Source organism: Gordionus sp. m RMFG-2023, chromosome 1 (genome assembly GCF_954871325.1).
Source record: "Gordionus sp. m RMFG-2023 chromosome 1, tfGorSpeb1-WG-v2, whole genome shotgun sequence".
NCBI lineage: Eukaryota > Metazoa > Nematomorpha > Gordioida > Chordodea > Parachordodidae > Gordionus > Gordionus sp. m RMFG-2023.
Window position 1 is genome coordinate 5930328 of NC_088775.1, and position 18883 is coordinate 5949210.

At 27.3% G+C, this 18883-nt stretch overlaps 1 protein-coding gene across 1 annotated transcript; it reads right to left on the reverse strand.

Annotated features, from left to right (window-relative positions):
* Positions 1-7454: 7454 nt before the first annotated feature.
* Positions 7455-13392, reverse strand: LOC135931784 (probable splicing factor YJU2B). Its single transcript, XM_065469081.1, has 7 exons — positions 13348-13392; positions 13168-13304; positions 12948-13122; positions 11662-11746; positions 10953-11128; positions 9506-9644; positions 7455-7687 (listed from the first exon to the last, which is right to left on the reverse strand). Exons 1-7 carry the CDS (start codon positions 13348-13350, stop codon positions 7485-7487), a joined length of 918 nt encoding a protein of 305 aa, XP_065325153.1. The 5' UTR covers positions 13351-13392; the 3' UTR covers positions 7455-7484.
* Between the last annotated feature and the right edge of the window lie 5491 nt (positions 13393-18883).

The window sequence follows — 18883 nt, forward strand, 5'->3', positions numbered from 1 at the left end:
AGTTGATACCATTATAAATTTGATAAAAAATGAAGAAGTTTACATTGGCTCCTATGACGATTACATCATAAATGATCGGACAATATAACTAAATAGCGTCCACTTGTAATTAATTTTATTATGAGTATCTTTTACATATAAATTGAACAATAAAAATATTGGAAGTCAATAAATTATGTTAAATTATTATAGTATATATACTTCATTTGCTATTGTCATTTTTACAAATGTGTTTGAAAAGTTAGTTATAATATTTATGACTTTTATTGTTTTTCGTCAAGATTTTTTTTTGCAGTATAATTTTCGATCCTCTAGGTGTTAAAAATTTTTTTTAAATGCCCATATTTTGTTAGTAAATTTATGGATATTCATTAGTTATACTTAATATATTAAGTGGTTAGAACTAATCATAATGGGAAAATACAAAATAAACCAATACATATTCAAAAAAAAAACTCCCCTTGACCATCAGGAGAGATCGAATTAATAAAGGAAACATAATTAGCCCTAGTGTTGTTAAAAACTCGATTCGGGTAGATTTAAAAAAACTACTCAATTAAGAATATAATCAAAATAACATAATATAAGCTTAAAGATTTTGCACATAACTGGCTGAAATGCTAGGAGACATTGCCATTAGCAGCCCTTGGCTATTGCGATCCTCTTCCTAAAGTAAAAGCATTCACGAGACTCCCCAGAATTTGTTATTATTAGGCGGCCGACGTCTTCGAAAAAAACTTTTTAGCCAAATATGAAATTATTATCGATATTTCAAATACGATTATATTTTTTAAAAAAAAATTCATGCTTTTTGTAATTATAGTACATTTTTAATTTAAAAAAAAAAATTTCAATAATAAATCATTTGAAGCAATACAGCAATAATCCGCTTATAATATTCTTTCGGAGTAAATTCAAGAATTATGGTAAGTAGTGGTGTTGTTAAACGGCTCAATTTTTTAAAAACAACTAACCCGATATTTTAGCCAAAAATATTATCGCAAGCTTGGAAATTTTTTGCTCATAGGTGGCAGAAAGGTATGGATATCTATTAACGAAATCCGAAGGCATCCGGAATTTTATTTGGCTAATATATTGGATTAGCCTTTTAGCAACACTACTAAGTGGAAGCATATGTGACCAGAACTTAACTGGATTCATTTTTATATTGATTTTTATAAATAGATTTAATAAAACCAAATTTAATGGCAACAATGGTTCCCAAATTCGTAGAATAGTTATTAGAAATATGCTGGAATACGTTTCATGCCAAATCAAACTTTTGAAATCGTCCTTATAAAAATGATAGATCCCCATTGAAAAAAGAATTTTTAGATTTAAATTAAAGTAATCTGTAACCGGGTCCAAAAAAAGGTTTCTAAATTATCGTGCAAAAAGATGATCGATTTATTTTATAAAAATGTAAAAATGCTTTAAACCTTTTAAATGCTTTCCTTGTGGATAAATTTTAATAAAAAATTATTTTAAATATTTTTATTATCATTATTACATAATAATAATATGAATGGTATAACTTGAGGAGATATTGAGATTCAAATTTTAATAATTTTTTGATTTTTGGGATTATAATTCTGTTGCAATATAATTTGAAGAAACTTATAATGGTCTATAATATAATAGTGTTAAAATGATAAGTGATAATTTCTATTTTAAAAAAATAGATAATTCAAGGACATATGTAGTTGGAATAATAATTTTTTCATTCAATATATAATTAGTTTGACTAAATTTTAAATATCACAATATTATATTAATATAATATATAATCCAATTAGACTAAAGTAAGGGGAGATTAAAATAAGCATTATAAATTTCAAAATTTAAATCTATTTTCCTTTCTTTTTTTTCAAAAATAATATATATTTATAAAATTATCGTTTTTGAATATTAATTAATTAATGGCTGGTTAGAAAATATTATAAACTATGTATTTTTTTTCTAAATCATTGTTGAAAAAATCATAAATTCCTTAATTTTTTTATGATCCTTTCCTTTTTAATGTAATAATCTTCATCGAAACAAAAAAGGGGGCTCTTGTGTTATGGGGTAAAAAGTATTTGAAAAAATAGAGTGTTATCTGATTTTTCATTTTTGCTAAATCAAGGACAAAAATACGCTTCCACAAAATCGGGAAAAAAGTGGACCTGAAATTTTTTAGGCATTAACATATATAGATACGAGTTTATTGTTGATTTTTGATGACTATCGACAATTATTAAAGATGTTCATTATTTTTTTATTATTACTCTACTCATTGTATGACCCCCTATTGGGGATCTGCTATTATGTACGAAAGATGTATCGGAGGCATACTCTATGTTAACTCAGCGTCATTTTAATTTCTACCCTTTTTTCTTATCTTTACAAACTGCCTCATAGGAATTTATTCTTCCCTAAAACTTATTTTGACATTTAAAAATAAACAAGTCATTTAAACTAATTTTTTTTAAATGCCCATGTCCAAGTAAATTAAAAAAGATATAAATTGTCAACTTGTAATTATTTTACTATCAAAATAGAAAACTAGGTCAGACATAATTTGTTTTAACAAAAATTCCTTATAATAGATATTGTAAAATATCCATTAATAAAAAAAAAAATCTGAAATAATTTTGTTTTATATAAACCTCACTTTTTTGGGTTTACTATGATGTTTATTCCAAAATAGTTAATTTTCTCGCCATTAGAACTATGTTAATCGGGGTTCAGAAATCGTATACTTTACACATTTTCTGGAGGGGTTTAACGTTCTTAATAATTTCCTCGTCTATGGTCCTGCGAAACACTTATTAGGGACTCGTAAATATATAAAAAAAATTTTATCATCTCTATAAAAGAAATCAATTAGTCAAGGTTCAGGCTTTTTTTGTTCCGTAACCAAATTTCTTTTTCTTTACACTAATCTAATTTACATGTTTGTAACTTTATATTTTAATATACTTTATTTTAGAATGTTTAAGGCGATCATTCTTTAGTAACGATATAATATATTGTAATAATATATTATATGTTGTAAATTGGATAACGTGATTTTATGTGTTATACAATTTTAGATAATTGATTCGTTGTATATAAAAAAAAGAAGATATATTATTTTTAATCAGTTAACTTTTTTATAAAAAAGAATCGTTTTAAAATCTTAAATTTAAATTCTTTATATTGAGCTAAATCCCGAATAATTCCTACAAATTCTAACGTACAAGTCAAGCTAACATCCCCGCTTGTCAACACTAATAATTACAGGAAAAAATTATTTTCGATAGAAATGTTTCATGATCCTAGCGAAGATGGATTAAACACCAACTTATATAAATAATTAGAAAGAAAATCCCAAAAAAAATTATTATTTTTGGGATATGTCTGATAAAACTAAATACGAGTTGATTATATTATATTTATATCATAAGTATTTATATTTCAGAGTTGAAGGATCGAGATCAAATGATCAACAATCCTAGATTCGATGCGATTCCAGCATAGATTTTTCGAGATCTTGGTCGAGATCTTTTTATTCTTTTTAACTATCAATAAACTTAACTTTTAATCACCCACGCCCCCTCCCCTCCCTTTATTTAACTAAAAAAAAATTTAAATGCCATTGGTGGTTTTATATTGTTCATTTTAAGTTAATCAAACAGGAACTTCGTTTTCAGTTTTTCCGGGACAAACTAAAAAAAAGAAAAAGTAATTCTATTAACCGATGCTATTTTGTGGAGGGGGGAAAAGGCGAAACCCGAGGCCCTACTCTCCCTAGTAAACTATTTGCAAACTAAACTGTTTAAGGTTTCTACTTTTGTAGAATAATGTAATATGTAAAAGGGTAAATCTCTTTTTGTGCTAAAGATTACTATATTCTGTTGAATATACTGAGTGGCACGAGAAACACCGCACTTCGATACAATGCCGTGTCGAGACTTTTGGCAGCCCAGGACAAAAAATTAATTGACGGCCCCTTAAAAAAAACACAATTTGCCTAAGCTTATTTGATAACTTTTAGCAATCAAGAATTAGAAGCATATAAACTTATTTTAATCATAAATAAATATTTCATTTGCGCCGATTTTTTAAAAACGGCTTACTCAATATTTTAGCCAGAAAAATGTTGCATAAGCTTCGAGATTTCGCTAATAGATGTCTAAACCATTGAACCCTCTATGAGCAAATTCTTCAAGCTTGCGTAATAATTCTGGATAAAAAACTGAGATAACCGTTTTAAAAAAATCATTTTGCGTCACTAATGATGAATAAAGTACATCATAAAAAAACGAATATAATCATAGAATAAAATATCGCAATTTATCCTCCTCGCCATTTTATTTGCGAAAAAGGATATTATGTCAGCATAATCTAGTGATGAGGCTATATCATTTTCTATTGAAATTAGAGAAACAAGTCGGTCCTGTGCCATACAGGATCTGAGAGGCTGTGTTCTGCGGATGCCACGGCAATTGGAATGATTATAGTGATCCTTAATCCAATGGATATATTTGGTAAACCTTCACTTAATCTAGTATAATTAATATCGCGAAAAATTTCGAATGGAGTTTTTAATACAATTAGTAGATCTTGCGGATTAATATCGCATTCTAACTTTCCTAATCTGTTAAATATTTGATTGACAACCTTCTTTTAGCTTTTATCGGGCACATTTATCAATTCTGGTATATTTAATATCGATCCAAAATGATCTTTAAAGAGCTTTAACAGCTGGAAATGTTTCTACAACGAATTTCTCGCTATATCTTGTAATCATTTAAAAATTCAATTATGTCTACTAATTAATGTTATTGAAGAAAAACACTGCTCTTCTAGACTCATTATCAATTCCTGTGCAATCTCTTTTGCTGAGTCAAGGGAATCCTTTTGTGCAGCATTTGGGATCAAAGGGTCTGCTAGCATATTATCAAATTAAACATTAAAAGTGGAATCTAAAATCAAAATACTCAATCAAGATTAAAGTAATTTAAAGTTTGCCCACCTGAAAGGTATATGCATAAAACGAAGACTTAAGTGCAAACTTTTTTTTACTTTTATATTTACTAATCAGAATATCCAAAAGTGCCTCTTAGCTTTTACAGCTATGAAAACAAGACCTTTAAGAGAAAATAGACCAAATATTTATCAAAATTTGTTAATAGAAATCGTTCTTTTAAAAAAAATTAATTTATTATATTTATTTACTACCGATTATCTTGTTTCCTTTGCCAATAGAAAATTTAATTAAAATGTTTTTAAAGATTATTTATAAATAGAGAAGAAAAAAAAGGAAAATAAATAAAATAATCAAATTTACTAAAATATATTAAAAATAAGAAAATTGCCAAACCTTTTTTCGAATATTTGGATTTTTTCAATGACATAATGTTTAGTCGGATATAACATAGGAAAAATTGGATATTGTGGTGATGAAAATGTGAAACAAACAACTGTATTAACATTATTTTTTTTAAAAATGTTGTTAAATTTTAATGATTCTAGAGAATTATTATATAGGTAATGGTAACTTGCTTCCTTATTATCTAGATGATAAGGCAATTCTTTAATAAAGTTTCGTTTAAAATTTTAATGGTATAGGCAACCAATATGGCGTCCCCAGCTGATTTGCATTGAGGTACACTTTTAATGAATGAATCGTCAGTCTAGGTACTATATGTCATTGGATTTTTTATAAAATATAAATATTAATAAAATATCTTGTATGTAGTATATATTTTAGCTTCAATGTGTTTTTCCAGGCAATGTAATATTTTTTTCAACATCATTTTTTGAGCGCGTTTTTTTTTTTAATTTTAAAATCTGATCTTACCGGAAATGTTATTCTATCATTTTTGGAATACCTACCCTATAACAGACAATTTCGCCATGAACTTTTGAACTTTAATAAAAATTTTATTCGTTTTTCCGTAGATTATTATATAAATTATAAATGACTCAAAGGTTAAAGGCAAAATTATCTTACAATTCATAAAACATGTGTTCTATAAACATGCTGGAATACATTTCGGTAAAATCCGATTTTAAATTGTTAAAAAAGGTGCTCAACAAATGATTTAAAGTTTAAAAAGTAACATATTTCCGGAAATAACACATTTGACGCTAACATACACAAAAAAAAAATTTTCCCGGGAGGCTAAAAATAATTGAGTAAAATTATAAAAAATGGCGGCCCCTAAAATCGCGCCCCGCTCGCCCGCTCCCCTATTTGCACGGCCCTTTTATGAAATTTCGAATATTGTTAAAAAAAAGTATACAAGTCCTCAAAATTTTCTAAGATTTGATTGAGACTATTTTTTTTTAGAAAAATAAATTTTTGCAAAATATAACCCCAAGGGCCATTTTCAAACAAAACATTTATTTGAAGATTTTTCTAAATATATTTTTACTTCCAAAACAAATGATTTTTAGTATACAGCTGATCATTTTAAAATTACAAAATTTAAATCGCAATTTTAAATAAAGTTGTATAATTTGTGTAAAAAAAATGATGTCCATAGAAAAGAGAACCAATGTTACCTAAAGCTAATATTCTAGCAAATAAAATCCACAATTCATCTAATACTTTATTTGAGTAATTATGTTTCCCCTGGTTAATCGTGTCAGGCTTAATCTTTATTAAATATCAAAATAGTTTGATAGTTAAAAAAACACAAAATCGTCTGCATTAAATGAACTGACAAAAATGCCCTGGACAAAATGACCATAAGTACCCAGGACAAAAAGGCACTGGAGAAAAAATCCCACGGACAAAATACCTCAATTTTTGAAAAAATTTTGAACGCTTAAAAAGAGAAAAAAATTTTAAATTACCCTTTTAAAAAACATTTTTAAACTGAAGTATTTCTGTCCATTTTCGATAAATATTTTTGTCCGGGTTCTTTTGTTAAGAACATTCAGTGATTTACTGATGTCGTATTTGGAAGGATACATCTATTACGTTGCATTTGCTTTTTTCTCGCTTTGAAAAAAGTTTTGTTTGGAAATGGCCCAAGACCCTGAAATTTTTGGTTCCAATGATACAAGTTTACAATAAAATGAGAGAAATTTTAGAGGTATAAGATTTCAAAATGGTGACGTTTTCCCCCAGAAATATTTCGTAATTTTTTAAAAATAAAATCACTCAGCCCAAAAAATTCGGGACTGTCCTGGTCATAATGGGAACACCTGATCAACTTTGGCAAGCTTCCAATCCTGATTAGCCAAGCTACAAAAAAAATTAATAAAATCACCAAGTTGCAAGGTGAAGATTGAGACTACATTTCTTTTTTTTAGGAACTTGACTGAGCCGTTTTGGAGTTTACCAAAGTCAAGTGATTTAACAACCACCATTTTAAAATAAATAAATAAGAGGCAATAAATAAATATTTATTAAAAATCAAAGATATAAAAACATATCATTATATAAAATAAATAAATAATAACATTCTTTATTTTTTTTGTATAAAATATAAATAATTCATGATCAATCAATTTTTTAATTTGACATTTTGATAGGCGTTACCATTAGGGTTAGAAAATATTTTGGAGGAGGCGGAAGAGGTATTCTTGAGTTTTTCTAAAAATAATTTTGATTTTTTGGATAATTTGATGTTCCGAGGAATCGAAGAGGAGGGCAATATTTTTTGCTTTCGCATGGATGATTTTATACTTTTCGCGAGTTGAACGTGATCTTAAATATATTTTGTTTTTTTTAAAGTTGAATTATGTAAGTTAGTTTGATAATAATTTTGCAAAGAATAGTAATATATAATGGTCTAAGATTTAAGCGAGACAATCGAGTTAATGACGGGCTCTAGTTAGTGTTGTTACGGCTCGTTTTGAGCCGATTTTTTAAAACGGCTAACTCAATATTTTAGCCATAAAAATATTGCCTAAGCCTCGAGTGTTCCTTCTACGAGCAAAATCTTCAAGTTTGAGTAGTATTTTTCTGCATGAAATATTGAGTTAGCCGTTTATAAAAATCGGCTCAGAACGAGCCGTTTAACAACACTAGCTCTAGCGATAATGCATGTCAAGCCTTTTGCTAAGCAACGACCAAATTTTGTCAAGATATAAGAATTGTTTTTATTTTGTTTAATATATTAACGAAATCACGTGGTCGAGTCCGATCTACTAATTATCACCCCCCCCCCTACCATTCTCAAGTATGGTCACCAAGTTGGCTTCAGGAGAAAAACATGGCCCTTGTTAAATTCGAACTCAGATTTATCGGATTTGCGATCAACCCAATCACCGACTAGCCCACAGATATATGAAGACAACCATTTTTTTTCATATATAATAATATTATGTTATAACCCTTAAGTAAAGGCCTTAAAATTATTCCTTAAAGCTAGGGTTCGGATGGGGTTTAATATTTTTTTAACAAAAATACATTTAGATAATTTGCGGTTAAAATTTTGCTCTTCGGATGTGGGCCTAAAAATAATCAGTTTGGGACAGGCTCCATCTTTAAATAAAAATTTAGGTCGGGCTTGACAGGCCTGAAAATTGATTTTGCAGAGCTCCAACGTCAATTGTTGATGTTCTCTAGAAAAGTATCATCATATTTGTGTGTTGAAAAGTGTGTATATTATCGCTGGGGGAAAAATGACCTTTCAAAATTAATATGGCTGGATAGAGTACATGTATACAATATCGATGATTTGCTTTAAGAGCCCAATCGATCCAACCAAACTCGTGTAGATCGGATTGGGATAGACATTTCCGGGGGCTTGGTAAATAAAAAAATTTGAATTTTTTCTCGGATCAGACCAATAAATAAATAGAGCCCAATCAAGGGTTCTAATAACACGCTAATTCTTTTAATGTTTATTGCAATTGATTGAATATAACGTGATTAATAAAACATGAAAATTTGGTCATTGCTTAAATACAATTGTTTTTCATAAAAATTTTAACTGTTTTTAAATACATCCCCCCCCCCTTAATAACGCTGTTTCCCTATAAACGCTCCTTTTCATGTCACCAGTTACTTGGTACATTTTGTTTATTAATTATTGAGTCATTCATCTAGCCAATTGCTACTAAAAAATATTGAAACATTCCTGAAAAAAGGGAAGTTGATTGTATAGTAAAAGAAATTCTATCTTTTACCAATTCCTTTTCCCTAATCTCTTAATTCCGCAGACGAAAATTTAGTGAATAGATTAATGGGGAACATATCCAATATACATATCCATAACCGAGTAGTGGTGTTAAACGGCTCGATTTTTAAAAAAATGGCTAATCCAATATTTCCGCCAAAAAATGTTATGCGAGCCTGGTGATTTTGCTCACAGATAGCAAAAGGGTTTGTGGACATCCTATAAACAAAATTTCGCGGCTCTAATATTATTCCGGACTAAAATCTTAATTTAAAATTGGAGAAATAGAGCCGTTTAACAGCAGCACTAATCACAATATAATCCCTATTTATATCTTAAGATTCCCCTTCCCCATAAAGGCATTCAATTTCGAATTCTTGGGCAAGTATATAATTTTATACCTTTTTTAGCATTATGCAGTATAAGTTTGGCTAAGTATTTGTCCTTGTCCGATTTATCTAAAATTGGAATATTGAGGCTGTATTTAGATTTCACTGAATTTTCCTCCTCGGTTTTGATCTTTTCCATTTTTTTCTCTTTCTAAATTTTTAATAAGATAAATATATGATACCATAAATTTTAATCTATAAAATAACGTTTAGATAGCAAAACCAAAGTTTCACAGAGTTATAGCCACCTGGACTAAATGAAAAAGAGTTATGAATTGCAAAATATTTTCAAAGTGGTTCTGATGCCAAAAATTTTGAAAAAAAACTTTTTACTATCTTTTTAAACGCCCATAAGCGCTTAAACATAAAGCTAATCTTCATGCACGCAAAGGTAATTTAATGCCTGCCCAAAAATTGGCGGATTCTTGTCATTTTAAATTAACCCCCTCCCCATCTATCTTTTTTTTAAAACCTAGTTTGATGGGCGTGAGAAGAATAGCTCTGTTATTTTTACAACATAAAAGAGAACGATGCACTTAAAGAATCACGAAATTTAACGCAGTTCTGGGGGTTGCCATTCTAACTCTGATTGAAAGCGATCAAAAAAAACACTTTCAAACACAAATAAATAAACCCATCTAAAATGAATCACGCATTTTAAAAAATTTAAATATATAAATCGCCGCCGGATTATTATAAGGGTTTTTACGTCCCATTCAGATCATTTTTTTTTTAAATTTATAAGATACTTAAACTATAAAAAATCCTCTTTTTTTGTTAGAATTTTATTATAATAAAACTAATAAAAATTTTTGAAAACGGCAAAAAAAAAAGTGATTTATTGCCCTTTATTGAATAATGTGTATCTCATTCCATATACCCATCTTTTAAGAAATTTAGAATTTTTTTTTAAAAAAAGTGAGCCATGAGATTATTAATGGTATCGAGAGGAAGAAAAAATCTAGTTTGGCAAAAAAAAAGTATTCAACATAGTGCATATAATACAGGGTTAGAAACGAGGAAGTAGAACCTTAATTCGTATGATAAAGTGTGAGAAGATGACTGTTTTAGGTTCTATCTCCATAAGTAAAACTATGAATATATTTTTTTTTATATTATTACCTTAGATTTCAATAAAAATAAATAAAACAAATTTTGTTTGTCGATGGATGTTGGAATACCTTATGCAAAAGGGTCAAACCCTAAAAAAAAATATATTGTCACCTATTGGGTATCATTAATCCTAAAAAACGCCATTTTTAGTTAAAAATCTATGACTTTATGTTTGACACTTCTGGACCAAATAATCGCCAATAACTCTATAATTTTTTTGACAAATTATCGTGTTTGGGAGGTAATTCTATCGGTTATTCAGTATTCCAATTTTATTTGTTTATTTGCAATTTTTTAACTATAATTTATTTTTTTTTAAATATAAATAAAATAAAAAACATGAAACCCGCAATTGATCTCGGAGCCTCTTATTTTGGGAGAAATCGTCATCCCAAAGCGTATCTTGTATTTGAACTAAACGTTCCATAGTTGGTATAAGGGACATCTTTTTGCCTTCGTCTTCTACCCCTCTCTCCAATTTGTACATAGAATCTTTTTCCATCTTGTGGTGCTCCTTTTTTTCTGTTATAATAATAATAATAATAAAATAATGAATAATAATAATGTTAAAGCATGTAAAATAAATATACATACATATGTTAGCGTCAGTGTGTTATATTTTCAACTTTAAATTATTTTTTGTGCGCGTTTTTTTTTAAATTTAATTTTATCAGAAGTGTATTCTATCATGTTTGGAATACCTACCCTATAAATATCAGACAATTTCGTCATGAAATTTTGAACTTAATATAATTTATATTAGTTTTTCCATATCAAAGGTTGACGGCAAAATTATTTATAATTCATAAGATAGGTATTCTAAACATGCTGGAATACATTTTAGTAAAATCCGATTTTAAATTGTTAAAAAAGGTGCTCAAAAAATGATTTAAAGTTGAAAGAATAATATATTGAAGCTAATATATATTTGCTTTAACACAGAACATAATAGTGTTTTATTTGTTCTCAAACAGTGACAAACATACTGACATTTATAAATTTTTCAAAAATATTACGTCTACTTTAATAAGAATCAAAAAAAATATATATAATACCCTCCGTTTGAATTTGTTCATTCGCAATAGCATCCCATCTTCTCTCTTGCCTTCGAGCTCCAGATATTATTATGTAGTCCAAATTCTTATTTACATAATTTATTATATTAAATATTTATAAAATGGTGGAAAAATAAATTTACTCCTGTATATATTATATATATATCATCAAAATCAATAGCTTTATAAATTATTCTAATTAAAGGGAAATAATTTAAAAGGGTAAAGGATAATTTCGAAGACCCCGCAAGGTAGGTAAATTTTAAACCTGGACCGAACCCAAAAATAAAAAGATTTACTGCTTGTATTATCAATTTTTCCCTTTGAAAAAATATTTGCGATAAAAATTATTCAAAAGAACAAAATTTTAAAAATTCCAGGACAGGCTAGGCCCTATTTTTCTTTAAATATTCCCATAAGACAGTTTCTTTTCCATAATGATGCAAGTAACAAGAATCCATTCCAATATTGAGAGTTAATTAATATTTATGAATATTAAATTTGACAAATTATATACTCCTACTCTTTCGTTTATCAGCTATGATGAAAATCATAAGATAAAAGCTCTCTTGACACCAGACAGTAGAATAAAATATCCATAAAGTTAAGGAAATTTTTAAATTTTTCATTGATGAATTGTTAAAGTATATCATATAAAAAGATAAATGTGTGAACTAGATGTCCAAAGCCTAACCCAAACCTCGAAGCAAGTTGGGTCACAAAATTGTGATTATTTATTTTGGCTTTGATTAGGAAAATTTTTTCAGGTAGTAAAGTTAGGGGGTTCGACAGTATTTTTATTAAAATTTTGAATTTGATATATCAATAAATAATGGTTTCATAATAAAATATTTACAATTTTATTCATCTTAGATTTTTTATTATAACATGTACTAAAAAATAAATTAATTTCCTTTATATTCTGATTTATGAGTTGGATTGAGAATTAAAAGTAATTTTATATTACAATTTCTTTTGCAGGTCTCTTGTGGACATTACAAAATGCATATTTGTGAAAAATATCAAGCTAATTGCTGAATAAATTGCATAAAAAAACTTTTATGAATATTTTAGAACAAAAATCTAAAAAAATATATATTATCTGTAAATCAATTCAAACAAAGGTTTCTTTTATTTCATAAATGATTTATATAAAAACTTTAATAACCATAATTAATTATTTTTCACCCATATAATTATTAATTATAACAGAGTTGATCTTTAAAGTTATTAATCATATTTTTGTGATAGTTTGATATTAATAAAAATTTTTGATTAACAAATACCTGTGGATCAGTCTTCATTTCAAAATGATTAGGACAAAGGTGACATTTCATTCTGAATTTATAAATTGGTGTGGTATAATACATCCCAATCTTTGATTTTTGAGCATTAAATCTAACACTCATTCCAACATGATTTTCACATCCATTACACCATATATTATATGGCATTTCAAATCTAAAAAAAAATTAATATAATAATATATTTTTTTCATATATTTACCTGATAATAAGAATGCCCTGATCCAGTTTTCTGGCCCGTTCTCGTAAGGCATGGGTTCCATGATATTTATTTAAGCTGAAATGCTTGCTTGGATCGAAATCAGGAGGATAATATTTGTTCACTTGCTTTCTCTCTGCCTAATATAATATTATACATCAATTAATATAGTAAAATATTTACCATTTACGAAATTAAAATATTATGAATGTATGTTTAAAATATTTTTAGCTTATTTTAATCTAGTACTAAATATTACCTGTTAGGTTATAATAAAGGCCGATGATGCGTAGTATGCATTGCTGGACTATATCCGATTTATATCATCGGTATATTTTTGCAACACCCTATTAACTAGTTGTTAGTTAGAAGTGAACCAATTGGTGCTTATTATTTTAAATCAATCGAACATAATAAAATCCTATATTCATATGTATACAAGATAAAAACATGACTATATTCTCCACGATGAAACATGTTTGGAAATCTTATTCTTTATAATACATTCATTTTCAAAAATTTAAAAATATCCATGAATAGGAATAGCTTTGCGTTTTTACTACCTTTATAATATTACGCAAAAATTGAACGTTGCAACGCAGTGTTTCAAAACGCAAACAATGCATTTTAAATGCAATGTTTCAAATTGAACACATCTCCGTTTTTATTTTTAATTATTTTTTGTAAGACAAACTTGCTTCCATTTTTTTATAACTTTTTAAATTTTGAAGTGATAAAATTCTTCTAAATTGTAAGAATAATATATTAAAGGATATTATAATATTTTTAGGACATGGAACGATAAAAATACCAAAAGGTTTGCAGAAATTCTGGAACTCTTTATCTCAAGAAGAGATTGATAAACTTTTAGGATCATCTGAATAAGGATAAAATAGGAAAACCTACTTAATTAAATATTCATGTTATTTATTTTAAGTTGATAATAGCCAGTGGCGTCACTAGGGAGGGCGCGCAGGGGCTCGAGCCCCCTAAAAATTTTGAATAGATACTGAAGCAAAAAAAAATTTGTATTTTAATGACTCCTTAATATCCTTTGAGCTAAAAATAAATTATTTTGATTGCCCCCATAATGATTTCATTTATAATTCTATTACGTAATATATAGATTTAATTCTTGTACAAATTAAAAGGACTAACTAAATATTTATTAAATGAATACTATTTTAATTATTATATTAGATTAATACATATAAATTATATTTTCAGTTATTGCAATCAAAGTTAACAGTAGAAAATCCACTTACTAAATATTAATTTAGCATTAACAGTTGAAGCTTAATAGACTTTTATTATTTAAATTGTTATATAACCCTAATTAAATAAATATAACCATTTATTAATTGTAAATTAACAAATTAAATAATATAATTAGTCGCGTTCGAAATCACTAATCAACTATATTATTCATTTTCTCTTCCTAAAAATATTTCCAAGGTCCAAATAAGCATAAGATATTTCCTAATAAAAAGCAAGTAGATATAGAGTTTATAATCCTCTATTATATATAATTGTTTATAAAATATTAGGTAAAATGCCACTTTTACAGACGAATTTGACAGTTATACATATGTTATATTACAGTTAATATTTTAATAAATTTTACTAATAAATGCGGTAATAAATATAAATAACAATTTGCATTGAATTCTTTAACTCCATCTATAAACATCTTATTATCATCCCACATTGGATGTAATAAATTAGATATCTTTTCTTCTCTTTTTTTACATGTTTTTAGGAAAGCCATTTTTTTCTTATTTGAAAAACAGTTTTAAGTTAAATTTTTAATACGAGTATATTTGATATTATTACTAACTACTATTATTTTAATATATAATATACCAACTAGAGGTGGTGCGACAATAATATGTAAATCTTAATTATTTTCATCATATCACTCTGGTTCTTATTTTATAATTACAAAATGTTTCATTTCTAATATGGCATCCTTGCCTTGTAAATAACATAAGGCTTCAATATATTTGCTTAATTTCTTATAAAGATTTTTAGTGATTTTTGTATTATCAATTTATCTAACATAATAAATTTTGATATGAGTTAACATCGTGAGTGTCATGGTTATGACGGCAAATTTTCCAGAATCTATTATTTGTGTATCTATGTGAGTTTAGATTATTACTACAGCTGCTGAAAGATTTTAGATAAGCAATAATGGTCAACTGTGTAGCCGTTTATATATTATTAAAAATGGAAGATAATCTTATAGAAATTTAATATCTCACAATAATTTTCTCGATTACAATCTAGCTTCAATCATGTCATCTAAGAGGAAGCTTTAACCCATCATATAGTTTTATGATTTGGATTGGTCGTTTATATTCTCTTCTTAAAGAATTGTTGATTTGGTTAGGCGTATAAATTTTTCCTTATTAATCCATTCTATAAAACATTGTTTAAAATGGTAACAGTTGGTAAGAATTATATTATATTATGTGGTTTTTAAAATCCATTATAAATTGAGGCATATGTATGAAATAATTAACCTTTGTTATCACTTGTAATTCTTTAGAGCTCAAAAATTTTTTATATCAGCAATCGAAAATATTTTATACTCTAATAAATAGATTTTGTATTAAAAAATATTATTTTTAGAAATGTCTTGTATTGTTTTAATTATTTAAACGAGGAATGAGATTATTATTCATTTTTTTACGATAGAAGTCATGCCAGATCCAAGCTCACAATATTAGGAAGCATATAATTATTAAAAAGTTTATCCAGCCCACAACCCTTAATAATTTGTTAAAGATAATATCATGTCAGGTGCAAGCTAATATAAATTTTGAGGTTCCAAGCCCAGTCGTATCCAATATAATTTTGAAAATTTTTTCCCACCTCGGAGATAGTTAAGTTTTTAATTGATTTATCATTACACGAAGGGGAATTATCTAATTTACCAAAAAAAACATAAATAATATTAGGGCACACCTCATTTTGTCATGATTCTCTAATAATTGCTTTGTTCAGGCTTTCTCAGTTTCCCTTATTACCAATTCACATGATTTTTTTAAAATTAGTGCAACTGTAGGAGGCCATATTAAAACCAATTGTCAAAGTATTACATTATTTACTAATATATTACACAATTATTATTATTTTATATAGAAATTCATAACTGAGTTAATTCAATAAATTTAATATCTCTAGGCTTGAGAAAATTTTTTCAAAATTATTATGGGTTGGACTGGGTTTAAAAAATATTTCTCAAAATTAATATTGGCTTGGTTTTCAAAAATTATTAGGGATTGAAATGGGCTTGAGAAAATCTTTTTAAATTATTAAGATCTTGGATGCTTGGAAATTTATCCCAAATATTGTAGGCTTGAACCTATATTGGGATTTTTTAATGTTAAATGTTAGTCTTATATTATTATTTTTATAAAGTAATATATTTTACCCGTAGACTAATTGGTAAATAGAAATTTCCCCTTCATTAATTATAAATTTAATATCTCTGGGCTGGGTTTCAAAATTATTAGGGATTGAGGTGGGCTTGAGAAAATCTTTTTAAATTATTAAGAGTTGAGCTGGGCTTGATATACTTTTTTATAATATATATCTTTAATTATATGCTTCCTAATATTATGCCTCCTACAGTTGCAGTAATTTTGTAAAAAATTTTCCAAGCCTAGAGATATAAAATATTAATAATTTGTAATATATAGTAAATAATGTATTACTTTTTGGTTTTAATATGGCCTCCTACAGTTGCATAGAAAATTTAAGTTATAGGATCATCTGTTTGTATAAAATAAATAAATAAAATCAAATAGTAAATAATGTATTACTATTTGGTTTTAATATGGACTCCTAAAGTTGCATTAAGTTATAGGATCATCTGTTTGTATAAAAAAATAAATAAAATCAACAATAGTAAATAATGTATTACTTTTTGGTTTTAATATAGCCTCCAACAGTTGCATAGAAAATTTAAGTTATAGGATCATCTGTTTGTATAAGATAAATAAATAAAATAAACAAATAAACAAATAAACAAATAAACAAATAAACAAATAAACAAATAAACAAATAAAAAATAAAAAATAAAAATAAATAAATACGTACCGATGACATGACGTAACGATTACATGACGTAGCGATGACATGACGTCTCGATGACATAGTGAGGACATCGGAAAATTATAATATAGATGCTAGTTTATTTTGTATGCATAATATAATTAATGACACAATATGAAATTCAGAATAATTGTTCAGAGTTTGCAAATTTTAAAAAAATATAATATATTAATATAAAATTCGGCAGAAGGCTAGGCAAAGCGGACCGAAGGCTCGCAAATTAGGGGTAATGGGGGGCGGAACCCTCATAAATTTTTTTTAGTTGAGCCCCAGAGATTGCAAAGGCTAGCGACGCCCCTGATAATAACTTACTTGGAAAATAAAGAATAGGGTTGTGCCAATCCTTAAATTCTGTTCTTATATTGCTAGAAAGCCTATCCCATACTGTTCCAAAATTTATATTGATTTTATTTATCATATATATTTGAATAAATCCCACAAAATATTTTACTATTCATAAAAAATTACAAGTGTATTTTGTTTTCTTTATTCTCAAAAAGTTAATTACCTCTTTTAAAATATTTGAAATGTTATTTTCCATGTGGAACTCTCAGCAACAAAAAACTTAAAGAACTGAATGAATTTAATAGGTTATTAAATGTTTTGGATGAAAAGCCATCGGATGCAGGGTTGCCATGTCTCCCCTCATCAGCGGGAGACTCCCGCAGTTTTTTAATTTACACTCAGACATTTCTCTCCCGCAAAACTACCACAATAATAAATCTCCCGCTAAAATCTACCGCAATTTTTTAATTTCTCCCGCAATTTTTTTTTAGTATTTTAACATTTTTAATATATAAATAATAATTTTGAGAGACATTAATTGATTATTTTTATATTTTTAAAATAATTTTAAATATTTATTCGAAAAACATGTCTAGTTTGTAAATTTCTTTCTATCCTGTTTTATTATTATCCAATAATAAATCAACATCATTTCATTCATATAAGTCAGTACAGGGGAGTATATCAACATCGATTGCAATACAAAAATATTCTCAAAAATAATAAATAATACAGATGCAACTACATTTGCGGAAATCGTATACATCTATCATGTAGTTCAACATTCACAGAGCTATATCATCACAATGTGGGTCAAATATTTTTCTCATGATATTTAACGACTCCAATATAAGTGCAAACCTTACTTGTTGCAGAACAAAAATGAGCAAGGTTATCACAAGTGTTTTAGTACCTGAATCCTAGAGGTCAATTCTAGACGATTTGAAAGATGGGCATCCATATGCAATTCTAACAGATGCATCTAATAAGGGAAATATTAAAACATTTCCCTCGATCCTTCCCTATTTCAACAAGATTAAGAACATTTCAATAAAACTGTTAAAATTTTTTCCTCGAATAGTGAAAAATCCAACGATGTAGCTAACCACATAATGGTAAATATAGCTGATTCAGAGTTATCAATGATTTGCATGTCAGCTTTCTGCGCTGATAATGCCTCTGTAAATTTTAGCAAAAACCAAAGTTACCGAATTGAGACAGCACAATAATGAATTAATACCAATTGGCTGTATATGCCATATACTATATAATTCTTGCAAGAAGGCAATAAATGTACTATCTGGGGATGTCG

What these genes read in the sequence shown, in the direction of transcription:
- LOC135931784 (XM_065469081.1), bottom strand. An exon ending in AAATGAAGACTGATCCACAG is followed by an intron (nt 11,747 to 12,947) that starts GTATTTGTTAAT and finishes TATGTAAATAAG; the next exon opens with AATTTGGACTACATAATAAT. An exon ending in TGAACAAATTCAAACGGAGG is followed by an intron (nt 11,129 to 11,661) that starts GTATTATATATA and finishes TTATTATAACAG; the next exon opens with AAAAAAAGGAGCACCACAAG.